This window comes from Hemiscyllium ocellatum, chromosome 11 (assembly GCF_020745735.1).
Source record: "Hemiscyllium ocellatum isolate sHemOce1 chromosome 11, sHemOce1.pat.X.cur, whole genome shotgun sequence".
In the NCBI taxonomy this organism is placed as follows: Eukaryota; Metazoa; Chordata; class Chondrichthyes; order Orectolobiformes; family Hemiscylliidae; genus Hemiscyllium; species Hemiscyllium ocellatum.
This window is the reverse complement of record NC_083411.1, coordinates 37,487,461-37,511,220: the sequence shown is the minus strand read 5'-3', so window position 1 is coordinate 37,511,220 and position 23,760 is coordinate 37,487,461. Positions and strand designations below refer to the sequence as shown.

The following is a 23,760-nucleotide window of genomic DNA, read 5'->3' as shown; positions in this document are numbered from 1 at the left end:
ATCTCTTGAGATGATGAGGTTCTGTATGGTCTGGGAGATGATGGTTTGGTGATGGGGGGGGGGTTGGGTCATGGTCGAGGGGGCGGTAGGAAGAGGTGTCCTCGAGTTGGCGTTTGGCTTCAGTGGTGTAGAGATCAGTGCGCCAGACTACCACTGCTCCCCCTTTATCTGCTGTCATGATGGTGAGGTTGGGATTGGAGGGCTGCGCGTTGTGAGGGTGAGAGGTTGGAGTGGGGGAGGGGGGTAAGCAGGTTGAGGCGGTTAATGTCCTGGTAGCAGTTGGAAATGAAGAGGTCGAGAGCATGTAATAGGCCAGTGTGGGTGTCCAGGTGGATGCAGTGTGTTGGAGGTGGGGTCCTCGGAAGGTGGGTGGGAGTCCTGATTGTGAAAGTAATCTTGGAGGCGGCGGAAGAAGTGTTTGACGTCATGGCGTGTATTAAATTCATTGATGCGTTGGTAGAGGGGGATGAAGGTGAGTCCTTTGCTGAGGACTGATCGTTCATCCTCAGTGAGGGGAAGGTCTGAAGGGTGAAAACTTGGCAGGGCTGGGAGCTGGGACCTGGTGTGGGTGTGAAGTTGGGAGTGGGGGTGGAGCCAGTAACTGGAATGTGTGTGATGGTGGGGGGAATGGAGGTGGAGTCATGAGCAGGAGTGGTGTTCCCCTCAGGGTTCTGGGGGCCATGAATGGTGACAATGGGATCTGTGGGAGGCGTGTTAGCAGAATGCAGTTGAGTGGCGTTGGTGGGGACGAAAGTGGTGTCAGACACGGCAGTAGGGGTGGCGGAAGTCACTGAGCATGTGACATCAACGATATGAGGGGTGGAAGTGATGTCACGTGGTGCATGAGGGATTCGGGGGTGGGGGGGGGTGGCGGAAGTGGTTGTGGGAGTGGCCATGAAAACAGACCTGTCTTGGGTAAATTGAAATCCAAAGTTGAGCTAAATTGTAATTGAGAGATAGCGTGTCTTTAAAGAGTATGTAGTCAAGATACATTCCCATAACAAAGAAAGTTAGGATGAACAAATTCAAGGCTTCAAGGATGACGGAAGATGAAAAAGAAAAATATTTTTATCAAATTCACCACTAGTCCACCAGAAGTTTCCAAATTACCAAATGATCAGATGAGACAACTATGTTATAAGTTCAAAAAATGCTTTACTGTATCAAATCAGTAAGACACACTTTCCCAGATGTTTGCAATTCATTACCTCAAATATCATAGATAAGTATAGCACGGAAACAGACCCTTCAGTCCAACTCATCCATGCTGACTAACCAGCTTTTTTTCTTTTTGTCCTGATAAAAGGTGAAAAGCATTGTTTGAATTCTGTTTATTTTTCAGAGTTCAGCTTTGGTTTGAAAGTCCATTTATTATGCCATTTCCCCTGTGACAATATATGCTACTCCAGTATTGATTTAAATTAATCTCCAGTTTCTAAAGCGAACAGCAACAAGCTTATGACCACAATACTTGACCCAAATGTCATACAGCTCATAGTCGCAAGGAAATAAATAATCCATTATACATCTGGGCTTTTTTTTTACATTTGAAGTATATATATTGGGGAACTTCCTAAGCTATTTGTAATGTACTAACTCTGTCATTGCATTAATATGTACCTAGAAAATGTTTACTCTTGGCATTCCCCTTCATGTGATTCCAGTTCACATTTCAGAAGAATATGGTAGAATGGAAAAAATCTTACCGTTGAGCTAACCTCTGGCTTTGACATGTACAGTATTTTGTGGTGGTAAAGAACTTCCTTTTCTGTTGCTTAGTTGAAACCACTGAACCTTTTGTTAACCTGCAGTTTGAATTTCGTTAGAGATATTGGTTAGGGAGTTTGTGTAATCGTCCCCCATTGCTCTTTGGTAAATGTACATTTTAAAAGATATTTTTCTTTGGTAACTGTGCATCCTGCCTCTGCAGATTATAGTTGTCTTTTAACTCTGTGATCGCCTTTACGCACATTTTCAGTAAAAGAACTCTTGAAGTTATTTTGGGGAAATCCTAGTTTGGCAGCAAACCACATGCACTACGTCCTACAGAAAAACAATAGAAAAAATATGTTTTGCCGAAACATATGGGGCTTGTCAGGTACCTTTCAAATGCAGTTGGGGAAATAATTGTCATTCTGACTGTCAAATTGGAAAATTGCATTCATTTTCATGAAATAAATCACTAAGATAAAGCAAAAGACTTCCTTGCATAGAACCTGTACCATGTGTTTCAATTACTTCACAGCCAATGAAATGTGGTTACTAATTATAATGTAAGAAATACTTCAGCCATAATTTACAGTGCAAACCCTCTCAAACTGAATTTTAAAAACCGAAAGAACTGCAGATGGTGGAAATCAGAAACAAAAACCGTAATTGCTGGAAAATCTGTCAGTGTGGCAGCATCTGCTGAAAGAAATCAGTGTTAATGATTCTGCTCCAGTGACCGACCGACCCCCCCCCCCCCTCCAAATTAGGACCAATGGCAGCTAGGAAAACATGCAGAAGATAAGGTGGGGGGAGGGGTAAGAAGTAACAATGGAGCCCAAAGGAAAAAGAACAGTTCAGAGACAAAGGAGTGGACAACGGTCAGCCTAGGAGGACGAATGACTGCTGATGGGGACTTGTAATGGCTAACTCTGGATTGTGTGTAATAGCAGATCATGTGATGATAACGCCTGATATGAGAGTTAGGATAAGGACTTGGGAGAACATGCCTCATGCCTTAAAATTGTTGAACTTGATATTGAGTTTGGAAGGCCGTAGAGTTCCCAAGTGGAAAATGAGGCACTGTTCTTCCAGCTTTTGCTGAGGTTTGCTGGAACACTGTCACAAACCTGAGACAGATTTTAAGCAGAGAATAGCAGTGTTTGGCAGTCTAGAATGTTGAAGTGGGAGAAAAGAAATCTATGAGAAACTTGCTATGTGTGTTTCACAGTGGAAAGGATAGATCAGTGAAAATATGAAGAGCAGGAGATTTTGGATGAGACAAAACCTCGTCACTATAACCGCTACTAATACCTGGCTTTGCCTGACAAGGAATGATCCAATGAAGATCTTTGTCCCGAAGTGATTCACCAAAGACTTATTAAAATATTTAGAACAAACTAGAATGGCTTTTAGATTTTACTTAGTGTCATAGAGATGTACAACACAACAACAGACCCTTCGGTCCAATTCGTCCATGCCAACCAGATGTCCTACCTAATCTAGTCCCATTTGCCAGCACTTGGCCCATATCTCTTGAAACCTTTCCTATTATATACCCATCCAGATGCCTTTTAACTGCTGTAATTGTAGCAGCCTCTACCACTTCCTCTGCCAGTTCATTCCATACACGCCCCATCCTCTGCATGAAAAGGTTGCCCCTTTAGATTCCTTTTATTATTTTTCCCCTCTCGCCCTAATACTATGCCCCATAGTTCTGGACTCCTTCACCCCAGGATAAAGACCTTGTCTATTTAGTCTAACCGTGCCCCTCGTGATTTTTATAAACCTCGAAAGGTCACCCCTCAGCCTCCGCTCCAGGGAAAACAGTCCCAGCCTCTCCCTGTAGCTCAAATCCTCTAACCTTGGCAGCGTCCTTGTAAGTCTTTTTTGAACCCTTTCAAATTTCACAACGTCCTTCTGACAGGAGGGAGACCAGAATTGTACAAAACTGGCCTAACCGATGTCCTGTACAATGCACCATTACCTCCCAACTCCTATACTCAATGTTCTAACCAGTAAAGGAAAGCATAACAAATGCCACCTTCACTATCCTATCTATCTGCAACTCCATTTTCAAGGAGCCGAGAACATGCACTCCAAGGTGTCTCTGTTCAGCAATATTCCCCAGGACTTTACCATTAAGTGTATATGTCCTACCCTGATTTACCTCTCCAAAATGCAGCACCTCATGTTTACCTAAATTAAACTCCATCTGCCACTTCTCAGCACTTTGGCCCATCTGATCAAGTTCCCTTTGTACTCTGAGGTAACCTTCTTCGTTGTCCACTCCACCTCCAATTTAGTTGCTATATGCAAGCTTAGTTCCTATACTTCCTATGTTAACATCCAAATCATTTTATATAAACTTGTTCTGGAAAAATGTAAAACACCGAGTCAGAAGTTAAGTTGTATATGTGATTCTGTGTCTGTTAAATTATGCTTAGAAATCAATTACAGTCTTAATTCTAGTTTGAATGAAATGATCTGATTGTGCTCCTTTGCTGTTTTAGAGTTGCAGGGAAAACATGGTGGGTAAACCAGGTAGTCTTCTGCTTGTGAAGCAGGGTAATTGTTGTCTTGTGGCATGCCATTCATTTCATTTAGTGCAAGAGACATGGTCTGTTTGTGGAAGCTTGCCTTTTACCTCTGAAGAATTTGACTTAATGGAAACTAACATTGTAAATTTTCAAAAAAAAACATGTTACAGAGAGGTGGTGGTGGATGTACTTCTGGACGATGGGTTCCTTATTCCAACGGAGGAGCAGCTGAAATGTTTAAACATTGACTGCCCAGGTAACACAATAGACTTAGTTGCATACTGTACTAAAATAGAAATTGGAACACAGTGTTACATTAAGATGAAATGTGCACTAAGTTGTACCTGAAATGAATTGATGAATGGTGAGCTGCAAGTTTAAATAGCTATCTAGAAGTAAGATGTTGTGCCATCAGTGAAAATGTGAATTAAATTGTGAAGACAGGGTGCTTTATAGTAAGTGATACAAAATGAAGGATAGGGACAAGACTAGACCAATTTGGTTAGAGTTGTTAAAGTATATTTGAACCATTTGTGGGGTTTTTTAGCCTCCATATGGTAAGAGAGCCGAATAGGGGAGCAATCAACAGGGAAGTCACAGACGGCACAAATATCAAGTTGTTTTATTGATTATCTTAAGTGAAAAGGAGGCAAAAGAATTTCAGACCAGTGTGTTCTTGCATAAACTTTCGAAGAATTATTGCTGCATCTGATGCTGAGAAGTGAGGTGGGCCAAATGCCTGTTGAGTGTAAGCATCATCATTCTTTAGTGCTATTTAGGTTAGCAATATAGCAGAAAACGGAACTACCTAAACCAGTTTTTTTTTGTTAGAGAACAGGCTTCAATGTAATGAGAAGGGATTTGAGATTTTGGCGAAGATTTGTTACTCACATTGTGGATCAGGTTGTGAATTTGCTTGCTGAGCTGATGGATTTGATCTCAGATATTTTGTCACCATTCTAGGTAACATCATCAGTGAACCAACACTGGTGAAGTGTTGGTGTTCTGTTCCGCTTGCTATTTGTGTCCCAGTTTGTTGTGGTAGGTGATATCACTTCCGATTCTGATTCTGAGAGGTTGGTAAATAGGGCCCAAATCTAAATGTTTGCTAATGGAGTTCTGGTTTGAATGCCAGGCCTCTAGGAATTCCCCTGCGTGTCTCTGTTTAGCTTGTCCCAGGATGGATGTATTGTCCCAGTCGAACTACCCTTCCCAAGATCCAGCCCAAGCTTTGGGTCTGCTATGTGGATGACACCTTTGTCATCACGAAACACAACAGCGTAGAAGAAACCCTCAAACCCATAAACAACATCCTTACCAGTATAAATTCACCGAAAAGGAAGAGAACAATAACCGACTCCCCTTCCTGGACATCATGGTGGAACAAAAAGCCAATGGAGAGCTGCAGACCAGTGTCTGCAGAAAAACCACACACGCTGACCAGATATTCAATTACAGGAGCAATCATCCCAACACCTACAAATGGAGCTGCATCAGCACCTTATTTAAACGAGCCACAACACAAGAAGCCGAGGAAAAACACCAAAAACGTATTCGGGAACAATGGGTACCCGATAATTGCAGTCCACCGAATCCTACACAACAGACTAAACAAGAAGACACAACATACCCAGAGACTGTCTAGCCACCCTGCCATACGTCAAAACCTCTTTAAGTTGACTACCAGACTACCATGGCCCCTAGGCATCATGAGGGCCGACAAACCTGCCACTACACTAAAACAGCTCCTGATGAATTTAAAAAGATCCCGTACCAACAACCAGCAGAACAAACATCGTATACAAAATACTCTGCAAGAACTGTAGTAACCACCAAATTAGACAGACTGGCAGGACGCTAGCCACCAAAAGACATTACCAACTGTCACTAGTATCCACACAGACTAAGAGGGACACCAGTTTGACTGGGACAATATATCCTTCCTGGGACAAGCATGGAAATTCCTAGAGGCTTGGCATTTGAACCAGAGCTCTGTTAACAAACGTGTAGATTTGGACCCTACTTACTAAACTCTCAGAAACAGAACCGGAAATGATATCACCCACCACAACAAATTGAGACAGATAAATAGCAAGCGGGACAGAACACCATGTTACCTAGCATGGTGATGAAACGTCGGAGAACAAATCTACCAGCTCAGCGAGCAATTTGACAATCTGCGAATGAATATATCCAAGGTAAACATAGAACCAAATACTGATAGGAAATGCTGTAATTGAATGACGGTTGATCTTCTAAGGAAAGGTTTTTCACGTTGAAATGTATCTAAAGGGGTGAACCAAAGCTGAGTCTCCTTGGACAGCATGTTATCATAAAACAAAAAAAGTGCTTGTGATACATGTCAGGTTTATTCTTCAGGCAAAAAAAACAAATGCAACGAGTTGACTGTGGAAATGAAGAGGAAGCTAAACAAAAGCGAAATACTGCCAATATTGAAAATCTGCAACAAACACCGAATGCGGGAGAAACTTAGCATGTTTTGATTTAATTTGTTGAAGAGTGTGGTGCTGAAAAAGCACAGCCAGTCAGGCAGCATCTGAGGATCAGGAAAATCGACGTTACGAGCAAAGCTCTTCATCAGGATGATGAATCCAGATACAGTGAAAAGTTTTTGTTTTGCATGCTATGCAGACTAATCGTACCTTGCATAAACACATCCGGGTAATAGAGTTGTAGAGATGTACAGCTTGGAAACAGACCCTTTGGTCCAACTCATCCATGCTGACCAGATGAACAGATTGCAGGCTGCATCTAGTGGAAACAGACAGTTATGATTCTGAAAGGAAATTAGATGACGGAAGTAAACATTGGGTTCTGGGATAGAGCAGGGAATGGAATTGACTGGATTATTCTACAGAATGCTGAAACTGACTCGTCTGAATTACTGTAACGATCTGTTAGTGGCTGCCCTCACTCTTGGGTTCAGTGGGTGGAGATTCAGTACAGTGTTATTAAAATCCATGCTGATTAGAATTTGACAATCTGTGCTATTATTTGCTGGTTACCATCGCTGATGAATTCAGATTTCTAAACTACAGAAGAAAATCAATCAGGTTTTCTGCTCCTGATCTTTGTCTAATAATTAATCCTTGAAAATGTATGCCTGAATGGTGGTTAGGTTGGAACTTTTTTTTTTCCATAAAGTTACTGCTACCAAGGTTTTAAAGATTGATTATTTAGTTCAGTTGTTTGGGATGACATGCAGATGGAATAAAATTACACACAGGTTTCAGTTTTGTTAGTTGGCAATGCAACAGCACAGTGATGACCAAACTTCCTCCTTGTTTTTATTATGTTAAATTGATTGGCTTGTGCAATGTCTTCTGTGTAAATTGTTTTGACTTGAGTAAACCTCCTTACAATTCAAATATTTTGAAGTGAGTAAAATGTAATTGCAGATTATTTCAATAGGTCATTATTTCATGACCTTCACATTATGATAGAATAGTTTATAACATTTTTCTAAAAAAGAATTCCCCTAAATTTATACAAATCCAGTGTTAGAATGAAGAACAGGAGAACATTGCAGAACCAGGATGTGCTTCATATTTTATATATCTTTAATCTGTATATTAAATCACTTTTCAATTTTATTTTTACCATAACAATATTTTTTGTTGGAGGAGAGTTTGTAGATTTGTCAAATCCTGGAATTCCTCGAACGTTCTGTCGCTTCTGGCAGCCTCTTTTGAAATGCCTTCACTCTCAATACTTCACACCAGTGCTGCTCGAAAAGCTGTTTACTGAGCTGAAGCTTTGCTGTGACACCTCAGGCCTGAGGATACAGTATGTTACAGGCTGGATAACAGAGATACTTGCAGCTAATGCAAAAGCAGGTAACTTACTTACTTTCACTAACTTGCAACTGGATGTGGTTTCTTCTTTTTCTGTTTGTCACCAGTTACCCTTCCCTACCTCCATCTACTTCCCTGCAAGTGTCCAGTTGTTTATTCAGCTGATTTTACCTATACCTGTTTTTTGATACATTCAGTCAAAGCTCAGCATTGAATTTGTCTCTGCTGAGTTACTGGATCTTCAGTGTAGAGGTCTGTTACAATTGGGATCTCTGTTCCTTGGCTAGAGAAGGGGAATTGGGTCATACTTGCTCCTCAGTAATTTTAGCTGGAAAATGCCTATATGACGTCATCTGAAAACAGAATTTTCTTAGTCTGTGATATCTATAGATCATTTAATGAGCTTACTGTTATGAAGATGTGGGTGTACTGTATCTTTTGAGAGAATTGAAAGCAAGCAGTGACAGCACCAAGTGTTCTCAGTAAGATGCAATGTGGTCCAGCTACTGGGGGAGCTGGAGTAGCTGGTTGCCTGGAGACAAAAATAGATTCGAATTAGGCCAATCAGTTTATATTATACCTCATGCCTGGTTTTGAGAAGTTTTGTTTTGTAAATCTTAATCGGGGGGTTTTATCGGGCTAGTATTGTAGAAGGAGAAGGTAAAAGATAGGTTGGAAGAAGTTGTAAATAGTTAATTATTCTCTGTTATACTTTTAGAAGCAAAGTTGTTAATTTTTACTTTAAATAGTTCTTGGCCTCATGAATTTTCACAGATTGCTGCATGGAATAAATGTTTTCTGTGTTGCTGGTTTAAGTTAAGCAGGAGAGTTTACCCCATGTCGTAACACTCACTCATGAATAATGGATACTTAGCTGAAGCACTGATCTTTTTGCTGTGACCTTGGAAATTTTCCTTGTGTGTCTTACTGCCACTGGAGTGGGAGGAAGCAGAAATTGTGACTTTTATCAGTTTTCATATTACTTGAGTTAATTCACTCAAAATTGTTGGACTGATCTGGAGCTGATTGACATTAGGAATTGGTTCCTGTCTGCACTTTTTTGATATGGGTGGTATCAATAGCTACTGGAAAGAAAATAAGCAAATAATATGTCCAGTTTTTTTGTGGTAGAACATCATTTTAGCATGAAATTAAATAGCAGGAAAAAGGCCTTTTTTTTTGGGCTGTCTAAGTTTATAATTATATGTAGTTATAGTTAAAGTTAAATTGTGATGTCTAAGTTGCTTTGCTATGTATTGTTAGGATATATTAAGCGCTATGCTTCATAAACTTGAAGTTTAAAATGCCTTACCCACAGTATGAAAATCTTAGAGCAATAATACTGTAGGATTGAATTTTTAACTAGGCCATTTGTTAGTACAGGGAATCTTATGATTTGAAAAATGTAATGTCCAGTAAGTAAAGAGATTGAACTGCTGAGCATATAATAGAAAACACACTGTACTTTGGTGTCAAATGGCACTGGAAAATAGCTGCAGCAGATCTTGAATATATCTGCTAGGCAACCTGCATGGCATATACATGTATTGAAATATAAGTAATGCTTGCTTCACCTTTTTTAACAAATAATACATTTTGCTCTAAAAAGTGAGGATTACCACTTGATATCTTGGCTTTAATGGGAAAATGTTCTCTAGGTTTATCATTTTCGTTTAAAAGTTAAAGGATTTATATTTTTAATGTCTTGTAGGAAAACGATTGAAAGGTTTATCACGCAGCCAGAAAATAAAAAGAAGCATGTGGCAATTGTTTTTATTTCAATGTCCACTGGACTGGCACGATCTTCTAGAGAGCTGTCTTGCTGCACCATGCCAGGCTACTCCTCATCTTCTTCAGCAGTCAGTATAACTTAGTCTTGTTTTCTGTGTGTAACAAGTAATGATGATGCACCAATAAGTTCCTCTGGTATGCAAATTTAAATTAACATGAGACATTTAAATCCAAACTAATAATACAAAAGGAAATTATACTGAATCTAGAAGTGATACTAAGGGGAAGAGGGAACACGAGTAAAGTGGAATGCAAGTTGAAGGGAGTTTGTAAAACATTTTTAAAAATCCAAACAAGTAACCAAAAAAGGTATTGATGAAGGAAAGAAAAAACGAGTACTTGGCTGAGATACACAATAAATGCTTTGTACAAAACAAGGAAAGGAATTTGAGTAGAATAGGTAGGACAACAACTGTTAAGGAAATAGGATTGAAAAAAATGATGGCTCTCGAAAGTGGAAAATATACTTGTCTTAGATTGGAGTATTTTAAAATGCTGAGGGGTAACAGGAGGAAATACAAAAGATTTGTTTCATCTTCAGGATGTGGGAATTGCTAGTTATTATCTTTGAAAAGTGACTTAAAATTTTTCAAATGTCATTTTGCACATGAAAATTGTGCTGGAGAACTGGTGGTTACCAACTGAATACCTTTGTTCAAAAGTGTAGAAAGTGATAAACTATGTGCTGAGTATTGTTACATGCCCCTACCAGGTATGGTTTAGGGGTGAGAGTATGTAAAATAGGATGAGTGCCTAGCCCACCACTTTCTGCTCACTTGTGAGCTCTTGCCCCTTAATATGGAGAGTGAGCGGGCAATGCATTTGGCAGTCTGCATACCATATGCAAACAATAATTAAGGATCGGTTGAGGTTGTTAAAAATCCAATTGACTCCATTATTGCCCTCCCCGTATCAGGAAACCAGAGGTGCCCTGTTTCTTTTTCTCTCAAGTTTTTAAAATAGTAGGAATTAAGGTGGGATATTCTATTTGGACGGTAGGAGGGTCCATTTCTGTTAGAGGCACCCCAGAGAAGATAGACCCCTTTCCTTACTATCCACTTTTACTTCAAAATAACTTCACCTCCTCTTTTAGGAGGCCAAGCTGTCCTGGTCCAATACTATCTTAACTGCACTTCACCCTAGGTTCCACAGCTGTTAACTGCAGTTCTGGCAGCAGCCACTACTACATTCTATAGCTGCCAGAACTGTTGTAGCTGCGGTCAATTGTTGACAGCTATCTCCAACCTGGGGGAGATCCTCCCAATTGAGGGATGGTTGTCCCACTTTTAACCTATTGAAATTGCCCATGGCATGTTAGAGGTGGGTAGTGAACTTTTGCTTCACTGATCAGGGAGGTGAGCAGTCCAAAGATGCCAGTATTTTAATTAAATATTAAATCCAAATTTACAAGTTTTTAAAAGAAAGACATTGATAAAGGGAAAGAAGATAAACTTCCAAATGTTGTTTGCTAAAGTGCCTCAGAATTTTGTGGCAGCACGAGCATGTCCAATTATAGCACCTTTTTGGGATTTAAAAAAAAAAGTAAAGCAAGCTGTCTGCTTTCTTCATGGCAATGTCTTAACCATTTGGGGCAGCATGGTGGCTCAGCGATCAGCATTGCTGCCTCACAGCACCAGGCACCGGGTTCGATTCCCGTCTTGGGCGAATGTCTGTCTGTGTGGAGTTTGCGCGTTCTCCCCGTGTCTGTGTGTGTTTCCTGCGGGTGCTCTGGTTTCCTCCCACAGCCCAACGATGTGCAGGTTAGGTGAATTGCTCATGCTAAATTGCCCATTGTGTTCAGGGATGTGTTGGTTAGGTGCATTTGTTAGGGATAAATACAGGATAATAGGGTAGGGGAATGGGTCTGGTTGGATTACTGTTCGGAGGGTTGATGTGGACTTGTTGGGCGGAACAGCCTGTTTCCACACTTGGGGATTCTATTCTATTCAATCAGTTAGCACCCTTTTTCCACGAAGTATGAATTGTTGCTTTTTTGAAATAGTTAGTTATTCTTGCATATATCCTGATGAGTGCAAGATGAACAGCTTTAACAACATATCTCTCCTTGTAGTACTTGAGTTCTCTATTATCAAGCAGCTAAGTTAAGAGAGGATCAGTTAGAAAAGCTCTAAATTGAAGATTTTGATTCAGCAAATAGGAAAAAAGATGTTTTCCTTGCTCAGTGAGAATTGGATAATGTCAATTTTAAATGTTAAAGAGAAAGAATCAGGGTGAGGTTTTAAGGAAAAGGTATGGAGCAGTGTAGTCAAATGGGAGCTTGTAGTTTGTTTTAGAGGAGTTAGTTAGCACAATATGATGAATTGCTTTCTGTGATTAATATTAGGTGTAAAAGTGATTAATATGGTGTTCCATATCAAAGCAATTCTGATTATTACAAATTTAAATTGAAAATAGGTCTTAGTATATGACATTTTGTACTGTGATATCTCTTTTCTTGGAAATATAAATACTTTTAACTGTTCCCTTTTTATGGTTCCAATCTTACTAAAGGTTGTAGTCTTTGTTAGCAATTGTCTGTCTTTTAGTATTAACTGGGACCCTTGTAGAACAGATCAACAAAGGTCTACTGGATTTTATGAACTTTGAATCTTTTATGCAAAATATAGGTGCAACTTAAATAAAACATGACTTTTTTGTTGTGCAATTTCAGGATTTTAACTGATATGGACTCTCCATTACCCATTTCCACACAACAGAAACTGCTCCAGCTGTGTTCTATATATATTCAGGAGCCAGGATCTTTCAGTGTTTCTGACTTTCCTATTGGCCATGGCCAGTTACCAGTGTACACTGTAGAAAACCTCCAAATGAAGAGTGGAATTGAGTCTCCAAAGGAGTTGGCTGATACTGAGTTTAGAAAGAACATTGAACCGTTGATGATCCCCACCTCTGGTGAGGAAATGGTACAAGCAGTCAATCTTGAGATATTGTCTGAAAGGATTCAAGCATTGGAAGGATCAGTGTGGCAGATATGCACAGGTATGCTAGTATTTCAAAAAGCTTCTATTCATGTTAATGCTGGTATTTAGAATGCTTACACTTTTTGTAGTTTTTACACTTAAACGTTCATATTAGTTCTGATGAAACGAGTTTAGGTAAGTAGCTACTGCTTAAAAATCTCCCTGGTTGGGTATTGTATAGAAACTACAGATAAAAAATGAGGTCTGCAGATGCTGGAGATCACAGCTGCAAATGTGTTGCTGGTCAAAGCACAGCAGGTTAGGCAGCATCTCAGGAATAGAGAATTCGACGTTTCGAGCATAAGCCCTTCATCAGGAAGGGCTTATGCTCGAAACGTCGAATTCTCTATTCCTGAGATGCTGCCTAACCTGCTGTGCTTTGACCAGCAACACATTTGCAGCTAGAAACTACAGATGCAAACTCTCTATCTCCCAAGAGCAGTTATATTGTGTTTTGTTTTTGTAGTTTCCATGTCAGTAACCTCTGAGGTTGAGATGTCCCAGAGGCACATTTTGCAGAAAATGATTGATTGAATTTATTCAGTTTAACTAATTAATGACTGCAATAAAGTAAGTCACAAAGGAATGTTATGTAAACATTTAAGCAGTGTTACCAAATAAAATTAAATTCAAGTGATGTCAATATGTTCCTAGTTGATACTAATTTAATAATTTAACCAACTAATGAAATTTAAAGATTTGGTACTCGGTAATGAACCGGGACAAGTGATGGGCTTGTTAGTGGGTGAACATTTTGGTGATGGTGACCACAATTCTGTGCCTTTCACCTTGGTTATGGAGTGAGATAGGTGCGCACAACAGGGTAGATTTTACAATTGGTGGAAGGGAAATTACGATGCTGTAAGACAGGATTTGAAGAGCATAAGTTGGGAGCATAGGCTGTCAGGGAAGGATGTGGTGGAAATGTGGAACTTTTTCAAGGAGCAGATACGACGTGTCCTTGATATGTATGTACCTATCAGGCAGGAAAGAAATGGTCGTGTGAGGGAGTCTTGGTTGACGAGGGAGGTTGAATGTCTAGTAAAGAGGAAGAAGGAGGCTTACATAAGGTTGAGGAAACAGGGTTCAGACAGAGCTGTGGAGGGATACAGGATAGCCAGAAGGGACCTGAAGAAAGGGATTAGGAGAGCTAAGAAAGGGCATGAAAAATCCTTGGCGGATAGGATCAAGGATAACCCCAAGGCATTTTATGCGTATGTGAGAAACATGAGAATGACGAGAACGAGGGTAGGTCCGATCAAGGACAGTAGTGGGAGATTGTGTATTGAGTCGGAAGAGATAGGAGAGGTCTTGAATGAGTACTTTTCTTCAGTATTTACGAACGAGAGGGACCGTATTGTTGAAGAGGAGTGTGAAACGGACTGGTAAGCTAGAAGAGATACTTGTTAGGAAGGAAGATGTGTTGGACATTTTGAACAACTTGAGGATAGACAAGTCCCCCGGGCCTGACGGGATATATCCTAGGATTATGTGGGAAGCAAGAGAGGAAATTTCAGTACCATTGGCAATGATCTTTCATCTTCACTGTCAACGGGGTGGTACCAGGGGACTGGAGAGTAGCGAATGTTGTGCCCCTGTTCAAAAAAGGGAATAGGGATAACCCCGGGAATTACAAGCCAGTTAGTCTTACTTCTGTGGTAGGCAAAGTAATGGAAAGGGTACTGAGGGATAGGATTTATGAGTATCTGGAAAGACACTGCTTGATTAGGGACAGCCAGCACGGATTTGTGAAGGGTAGGTCTTGCCTTACAAGTCTTATTAAATTCTTTGAGGAGGTGACCAAGCATGTGGATGAGGGTAGAGCAGTGGATGTAGTGTACATGGATTTTAGTAAGGCATTTGATAATGTTCCCCATGGTAGGCTTATGCGGAAATCAGGAGGCATGGGATAGAGGGAAATTTGGCCAATTGGATAGAAAACTGGCTAACCGGTCGAAGTCAGAGAGTGGTGGTAGATGGTAAATATTCAGCCTGGAGCCCAGTTACAAGTGGAGTTCCGCAGAGATCAGTTCTGGGTCCTCTGCTGTTTGTAATTTTTATTAATGACTTGGAAGAGGGAGTCGAAGGGTGGGTCAGTAAATTTGCAGATGATACGAAGATTGGTGGAGTTGTGGACAGTGAGGAGGGCTGTTGTCGGCTGCAAAGGGACTTCGATATGATGCAGAGCTGGGCTGAGGAGTGGCAGATGGAGTTCAACCCTGCCAAGTGTGAGGTTGTCCATTTTGGAAGGACAAATAAGAATGCGGAATACAGGGTTAACGGTAGGGTTCTTAGTCAGGTGGAGGAACAGAGGGATCTTGGGGTCTATGTACATAGATCTTTGAAAGTTGCCACTCAGGTGGATAGAGCTTGTAAGAAGGCCTATGGTATATTAGCATTCATTAGCAGAGGGATTGAATTCAAGAGTCGTGAAGTGATGTTGCAGCTGTACAGGACTTTGGTTAGGCCACATTTGGAGTACTGTGTGCAGTTCTGGTCGCCTCACTTTAGGAAAGATGTGGAAGCTTTGGAGAGGGTGCAGAGAAGATTTACCAGGATGTTGCCTGGAATGGAGAATAGGTTGTACGAGGATAGATTGAGAGTTCTCGGCCTTTTCTCATTGGAACGGTGAAGGATGAGGGGAGACTTGATAGAGGTTTATAAGATGATCAGAGGAATATATAGAGTAGACAGTCAGAAACTTTTTCCCTGGGTACAACAGAGTGTTACAAGGGGACATAAATTTAAGGTGAAGGGTGGAAGATATAGGGGAGATGTCAGGGGTGGGTTCTTTACCCAGAGAGTGGTGGGGGCATGGAATGCGCTGCCCATGGGAGTGGTAGAGTCAGAATCATTGGCGACCTTTAAGCGGCAATTGGATAGGTACATGGATGGGTGCTTAATCTAGGATAGATGTTCGGCACAACATCGTGGGCCGAATGGCCTGTTCTGTGCTGTATTGTTCTATGTTCTATGTTCTACAGCTTAATTCTGTGTAGTCTATGTAGTGAAAAGAGACCAATTTTATCCTAATCTTACGCCATTTTGTTGCTGTAACAAGTCTTTTGTAAATTACTCCATTTTGATGCTGATTTAAAACAAAATCAGAACTGCAAATCCTTCCTTGCAGGTCTTGCCGTAAGATATTAGACACTTTATTTCAGTAATAATTACTTAAATAATAATGCTGAAGCTTTTTTTAAAACTGAGAGCAAACAGGCAACACTAGATTTGATTAAAAGGAAGTAAGCATCCATATTTATATCACTTGACATATTAATTAGTCTTCCCCAATGCTGAATGAGTAAAGACACTGCTCAGAAATACTCGAAGCACTGCTCAGTTTCTGATCTGAGCTGAATTCACTGATTTCAGATAGGGCAGCTGTTCTGGCACTGTGCTTGCCCCGTGGATTAGGGCACCTTTTGGACTAGAAGGAGAGTCATCAGCTGGGCTTCTGTTTCTGATTGTCTACTGACTGACACGAGAATCTGTCTATGTCAAACAAAGGATGACAGGACTGAATTGGCCCTGATGCTCTGTGCTCAGGTGGTCTGCCAATATCAATTGCTTTTGCACAAGAATGATGTGACCAAGAAAAAGGTGTTGGGTGTTTTTAAAATGCATTAGGGTATAAAGTCCCCAGGACCTGATGGAATCTGGTTCAGATTGCTGAGGGAACCAGGTGAGAAAACTGCTGAGTCCTTGCATGAAATCTTTGTATCCTCTTTAGTCACAGGAGAGGTCCTAGGGGACTGGAAAATAGCCAGCGCTGTTCCTTTGCTTAAGAAAGATAGCAGGAATAATCTGGAATATTACAGGCCAGTGAGCCTCACGTTAGTGGTAGGCAAATTTATTGGAGAAGAATCTTTAGGGGTAGCATTTACTCACAGTTGGAAAAATATGAACTTACTAGTGATCGGCAGTGTGGCTTTGTGTGGGGAAGGGTATGTCTCAGAATTGATTGAGTTTTTCAAGGGAATGACAGGATGCTTGATGAGGGCATGGCAGTAAGTGTTGTCGAAATGGACTTCAGCAAGGCCTTTGACAAGGACTTTCATGGTAGGCTGATACAAAAGGTAAAGTCACATGAGATCTTGTAAGATGGATATGAAACTGGTTTAGTTATAGAAGACAGAGTATCAGTTGGTGTTTTTCTGACTGGAGATCTATGACCAGTGATGTTCCACAGGAGTAAAAATAGGATAGTTCTGAAGAAGAGTCAATGGACCCTGAAAGATGGACCCTGAAAGATTAACCCTGCTGTCACACCATAGATGCTGCCAGACTTGCTGAGTTTTCCCAGCAATTTTTGTTTTTTTCCTTATTCCCAGCATTTGCAGTTCTTTGGATTTTTTTGTTTGGTATTCTGTAGGAATCAGTGCTGGGAACCCGGCTATATGTAATAAATACAAATGAGTTGGAGGGGAATGTAAGTGGTCAGATTTAGTAAGTTTGTGGATGACACAAAAATTGCAAGAACTGTGGATAATGAAGATTGCCAGAGGCTAGATCAGGATATAGATAGGCTGGAAATTTTGGTGGAGAAATAGCAAAAGGAGTTTAATTTGAACAAATGTGAGGTGATGCGTTTTGGAAGATCTAGTGCAGGATGGAAGTATGTTGTAAAAGGCAGAATTCTTAGCAACTTTAACACATAGATCTCAATGCACAGATTCAGAGTTGCCTGAATGTTAAACACAAGTGGATAGGTGGTCAAGAAGGCATATAGTTTGCTTGACATTGAATATAAAAGTTGGCAAGTCATGTTGCAACTGTCTAGAACTTTAATTAGGCTGCTTTCGGAATACTGTATACAGTTCTGATCAACATGCTACCAAAGGGATGTGGTCGCTTTGGAGACGGTGACAGTTTACCAGAAGTTGCCTGGTTTGGAGAGTATTACCATAGAGGAGTGATTGGACAAACTTGGTTTGTTTTCACTTGAATGTTGATGTATGGGAAGTGACCTGATCTCAAGTTTACAAAATTTGAGAAGTGTAGATCGTCTGTATCTTTTTCTCAGGGTAGAAATGCCACTTCCTATGGGACATACCTTTAAGGTAAAAGGGGGAATATTTAAAGGAAATGAAAGAGACAAGCTTTTTTTACACAGAATCTGGAATGCAGATTCAAAAGCAATGTTTTAGAGCATCTCGACAGGTATATGAATAGGCAGGCATAGAGGGATATGGATTGTATAAAGCAAAAGATTTTTACTTTGGAAAGATATCATGTGTCAGCACAGTCTTGGTGGGTTGAAGGACTTGCTTCTAGAGTCAGAGAGTCCGAGTTATACAATATGGAAACAGACCCTTTGGTCAAATTGTCCGCACTGACCAAGTTTCCCAAACTAAACAAGTCCCATTTGCCTCTATTTATCCCATGTCTCTCTAAGCCATTCCTATTAATGTATCTATCCAAACATCTTTTAAATGTTCAGTCCACATATGGCTCAGTGGCACGGCTCACTGATTAGCACTGCTCACAGCGCCAGGGGCCCGGGTTCACTTCTGTGTGGAGTTTGCACATTCTACCCGTGTCTGAGTGGGTTTCCTCCCACAGTCCAAAGATGTGCAAGTCAGGTGAATTGGCCATGCTAAATTGCCCCTAGTGTTAGGTGCAGGGGTAAATATAGGGGAATGGGTCTGGGTGGGTTGCTCTTCAGAGTGTCGGTGTGGACTTTTTGGGCCGAATGGCCTGTTTCCACACTGTAGGGAATCTAACCTAATTGTATGGGCCACCTCTGTGATAAGTTGCCTCTCAGGTCCTTTTTAAATCTTTGTCCTTCACCTTAAAAAATATGCCCCCTAGGTATGAATTCCCCCGACCAAGGGAAAAGACCTTTTGCTATTCACATTTATCTGTGCCCCTCATGATTTTATAAACCTCTGTACTGTAACCCCTCAAACTCCTGCATACCAGTGAGAAAAGTTGCAGCCTATTCAGCTTCTTCCATAATTCAAATCCTCCAGTCCCAGCAACAGCCTGGTAAATCTTTTATGAACCTTCTCCAATTTAACAATATCGTTCCTATAGCAGGGTGACCAGAACTGCACACAGTACTCCAAAAGTGGCTTCACCAATGTCCTGTACAACCTCAACATGATGTCACAACTCTTGTATTCAGTGGTCTGAGCAATGAAGGCAAGTGTGCTCCACCTATGATGCAACTTTGAAGGGACTATGTGTCTGAGCCCCTGGGTCTCTCTGTTCAACATCATTACACATCATTACTCTCCACCCCAAGGCTCCCAGCCTCATTCCTAATGGAGGGCTTTTGCCTGTTGATTTTTCTGCTCCTTGGATGCTGCCTGAGCTGCTGTGCTTTTCCAGCACCACTCTGATTTTGACTCTAATCTCCAGCATCTGCAGTAACCACTTCTGCCTAACATTACCCAAGGCCCTACTGTTAACTATAAATCCTGCCCTTGTCTGTTTTACCGAAATGCAACACCTCACATTTATCCAAATTAAATCCCACCTGCCACTCCTCAGCTAATTAGCCCAACTCATCCAAGATTCCTTTGTAATATTAGATAATCTTCTTCACTGTGGACTACACCACCAATTTTGTATCGTCTGCAAACTTACTAACCATGCCTCCTAAATTCTCATCCAAATCGTTCATATAAATGACAAAATAAAGTGGACCCAGCACTGATCCCTGCAGAATACTGCTGGTCACAGGCTTCCAGTCTAGAAATAACTTCCACCACCACCTCCCTCTGTCTCTTACTGTAAAGCCAATGTTATATCTGAGTGGCAAGCTCTCCCTGAATTCCATGTGATCTAATTTTACTAATTAGTCAACCATGTGGAACTTTGTCAAAGGCTTTGCTAAACTCTATGGAGATGGCATTTACTGCCCTGTCCTCCTCAATCTTTTTTGGTTACATCCTCTGTCACAAAGCTGATCCCTTTTTTCTAAAAGTTGTTCCTTTTCTCAAAGACAGTGGTCTTGGTTTCTTTCAGAGTGGTCATAAGCCAGCTTCTAGTTCTGATTAGACTGGTTTGGCACAGAGACTAAAGGGTATTAAGAGGCCTTTTTGTTTTATATGTGAACAGATGAGATTTCAGGCCAAAGTGCTTGAGTATTAGAAGTGACCTGTAGAAGTGATTCATTCTCTCTTGCTCTCGCTCTCACTCTTTCTCTCTTGCTCTCTCTCCTTCTCTCTTGCTCTCTCTCCTTCCCCCCCCCCCCCCCGCCCCCCGTGCTCGTGGTCTCTCGCTCTTTCTCCCCCCAATCTCTCTCATCCATGCTCGCTCTCCCCCCTCCCCCGCCCCCTCTCTCTCATCTTCGCATACACTCTCTCTCGCCCTTTCTCTGACGATGTTACTTACGTGAATGAATCTCATTCAAGTTCATGAGACATGATATTCCACACACAAAGCAAAGCTGATTCTCCCTAAACAGTCCTTGCCTCAAATGAATGTAAATCCTATCTGTCAGATGCCAAATATTAATTTATGCCCCTCCCCTCTCCTGTGGCTCCTTTTTAGTATTAAAAAGGCTCTGTTCTCTCCTTGGTTGCTCTTTTTCTCTCCGTGTACATGGAGTTATAGAAAACAGCATGGAAACAGACCATTCAGTTCCACTCGTCTATGCTGACTAGATATCTCAACCTCATCTAGTCCTACTTGCCAGCACCTGGCCCATATCCCTCCAAACCCTTCCTCTTCTTATACCCTTCCAGATGCCTTTTCAATGTTATAATTGTACCAGCCTTCACCACTTCATCTGGCAGCTCATTCCATACACGCGCCACCATCTGCGTGAAAAAGTTGCCCCTTAAGTAAGTCTCTTTTAAATCTTTCCCCCTCTTACTCTTAATCTAGTTCTGGACTCTCTCATCCCAGGGACTGTCGATTTATTCTATTCATGCCCCTCATGATTTTATAAACCTCTGTAAGGTCCCCCCTCAACCTCTGACACTCCAGGGAAAACAGCTCCAGTCTATTCAACCTCTCCCTATAGCTCCAATCCTCCAACCCTGGCACCATCCTTGGAAATCTTCTCTGAACCCTTTCAAGTTTCACAACACCCTTCCAGTAGGAAGGAGACCAGAATTGCATGCAATATTCCAAAAGTAGCCTTACCAATGTCCTGCAACATGACCTCCCAAATCCTATACCCAATACTCTGACCAATAAAGGAAAGCATACCAAACGCCACCTTCACTATCCTATCTACCTGAAACTCTACTTTCAAGGAGCAATGAAGCTCCAAGGTCTCTTTGTTCAGCAACACTCCCCAGGACCTTGCCATTAAGTATATAAGTCCTGCTAAGATTTGCTTTTCCATAATGCAGCACGTCACATTTATCTAAATTAACCTCTATTTGCCCCTCCTCAGTCCATTGGCCCAGCTGATCAAGATCCTATTGTAATCTGAGGTGACCTTCTTCACTGTTCACTACATCTCTGATTTTGGTGTCATCTGCAAACTTATTCACCGTACCTCCTATGTCCACATCCAAGAGATTTATGTAAATGACAAAAAGTAGAGGACCCAGCACTGGGTCCTGTGGCACTCCACTGGCCACATGCCTGCAGTCTGAAAAACAACTCTCCACCATCACCACCACCCACTGTCTTCTAACTTTTTGAGCCAGTTCTGTATCCAAATGGCTAGTTCTCCCAGTCTTCTATGACATCTAACCTTGCTAATCAGTCTAACATGGGAAACCTTGTCAAATGCCCATCTGAAGTCCATATAGATCACATCTACCACTCTGCCCTCATCAATCCTCTTTGTTAATTCTTCAAAAAACTCAATCAAGTTTGTGAGACTTAGCATGCACAAAGCCATGTTGACTATCCGTAATCAGTCCTTGCCTTTCCAAATACACGTAAATCCTGTCCTTCAGGATTCCCTCTAACAACTTGCCCACTGGACTATAGTTCTCTGGCTTTTCCCTACCACGTTTCTTAAATAGTGGCATCACGTTAGCCAATCTCCAGTCTTCTGGCACTTCACCTGTGACTATCGATGATACAAATATCTCAGTAAGAGGCTCAGTAATCACTTCCCTAGCTTCCCACAGAGTTCTAGGGTACACCTGATCAGGTCCTGGAGATTTATGCACCTTTATGCATTTCAAGACATCCAGCACTTCCTCATCTGTAATATGGACATTTTTCAAGATGCCACCATGTATTGCCCCACATTCTATATCTTCCATGTTCTTCTCCAAAGTAAACACTGATGCAATATACTTGTTACAAATCTCCCCTATCTCATGTGGCTCCACATAAAGGCCGCCTTGCTGATCTTTGAGGAACCTTATTCTCTCCCTAGTTACCCTTTTGTCCTTAATGTATTTGTAAAAACCCTCTGGATTCTCCTTAATTCTATTTGCCAAAGCTATCTCATATCCCATTTTTGCCCTCCTGATTTCCTTCTTAAGTATATTCCTACTGCCCTTACACTCTTCTAAGGATTCACTCAATCTATCCTGTCTATACCTTACATACGCTTCCTTCTTTTTCTTAACCCAATCCTCAATTTCTGTAGTCATCCAGCATTCCCTACACCTGCCAGCCTTTCCTTTCACCCTAACAGGAATATACTTGTAGAATCTATTTGAATTATCCTCACCTTTATTTGCTAAGACTATCTCCTATACCTTTTTGCCTTCCTGATTTCCTGTGTTGTAGTGTTCTTTGTTCTCTGTTCAGACCGACTAAGTTGAATTTGCCCTTTTGTGGATGCGATACCTGGGCAGTTTTACACCTTGCTGGATAGATGGCAGTGCTGCAGATGTACTGGAATAGCTTGGCTACGGGCATGTCTAGTTCTGGAACACAAGTCTCCAGTGCTTTTACTGGAATGTTAGGGTTCAGAGCCTTCAGCTGTTTCTTGATGTCATGTGGTGTGATTTGAAGTGACGGAAGATTGGTGCTGGGGACCTCGCGCGGAGAACACGATGGCTCATCCACTCCGTGCTTTTGGCTGAACATGATTGCTAATGCATCAGCCTTGTGTTTTGTGCACTGTTGTCCTGGGCTTCCTCATTTTTAAGCATGGGGGTATTTGTAGAGCCACCTCTTCCTGTCAGTTGTTTAATAGTCTGAGATTTGTGGTTGGCTATGGTGGGATTGCAGAGCTTAGATCTGGTTCATTTGATTGCTTCGCTTTATTTATCACATTCTGTTTGTTTCAGTTGTTTGGTTTGCAACTAGTTCTTTGTTCTACCTTCATCAGGTCGATCCTAATATTTAAGTATGCTTGGTACTGCTCCTGGAATCCCTCCTGCACTCTTTATTGAAACACTGTTTATGTCTAGCTTGATGTTACTGGAAAATTAGATGTCCAGGTCCTTAAAGTTGAACATTGCAGTTGAACATAGCGCTGCTGTTGATGGGCATCCTTGATGTTGTCTGCCAGTTTTGATGAGGTATATCTGTTTGAAATCTATCACATTAAGTAGAGTGGTAGTGCCACCAACCCGATGGAGAGTATGCAATGTAAAGATAAATTTTGACTTCACACGTTTTATTGCATGGGTCCGGAAAGCAATTTGTGATATCACACAGAGAAAACCAATTCTCATTGCAAGTTGTGTGTTTGATGCTGTCATTTAGAAGTAGAGATACTATAATGGCCTGATCCTGTGGAAAGTAGGGAATAATTTAGTTTAAAAAAACGTTGTGCTAGATCCCCACATGAATGAGATCCTTACCTTTTAATAGGTCATTTATTACTTTTTGCACTTTAGAGCTTGAAGAGAGAAAGGGAGGACTGCAGGATGGATATGAATCAGTCACAATCCCCTCTGTGTAGTCACTTACTAGAAATTATACATCTTTTGATACATGGTGATAAGGAGGAGGTTACGAGTTGGTTAGCTCAATAAGCTGGACGGCTGGTTTACAATGCATCGTTATATACCAGCTGAGGTTACCATGAGGTTTCTGCCTTCT

General features: G+C 41.2%; 1 protein-coding gene across 4 annotated transcripts in view; it reads left to right on the top strand.

Annotated features, from left to right (window-relative positions):
- las1l (LAS1 like ribosome biogenesis factor) overlaps positions 1-23,760 on the top strand; it is an 86,602-nt gene that overhangs the window by 44,148 nt on the left and 18,694 nt on the right. For 3 of the 4 annotated variants that reach the window (XM_060832515.1, XM_060832518.1, XM_060832517.1), the window contains 4 exons: positions 4,418-4,503; positions 7,892-8,104; positions 9,774-9,921; positions 12,525-12,853. In XM_060832515.1, the coding sequence (XP_060688498.1) occupies positions 4,418-4,503; positions 7,892-8,104; positions 9,774-9,921; positions 12,525-12,853 (776 nt within the window). The remainder of the gene's footprint in view (positions 1-4,417; positions 4,504-7,891; positions 8,105-9,773; positions 9,922-12,524; positions 12,854-23,760) is intronic. The other variant, XM_060832516.1, reaches the window with a different exon arrangement.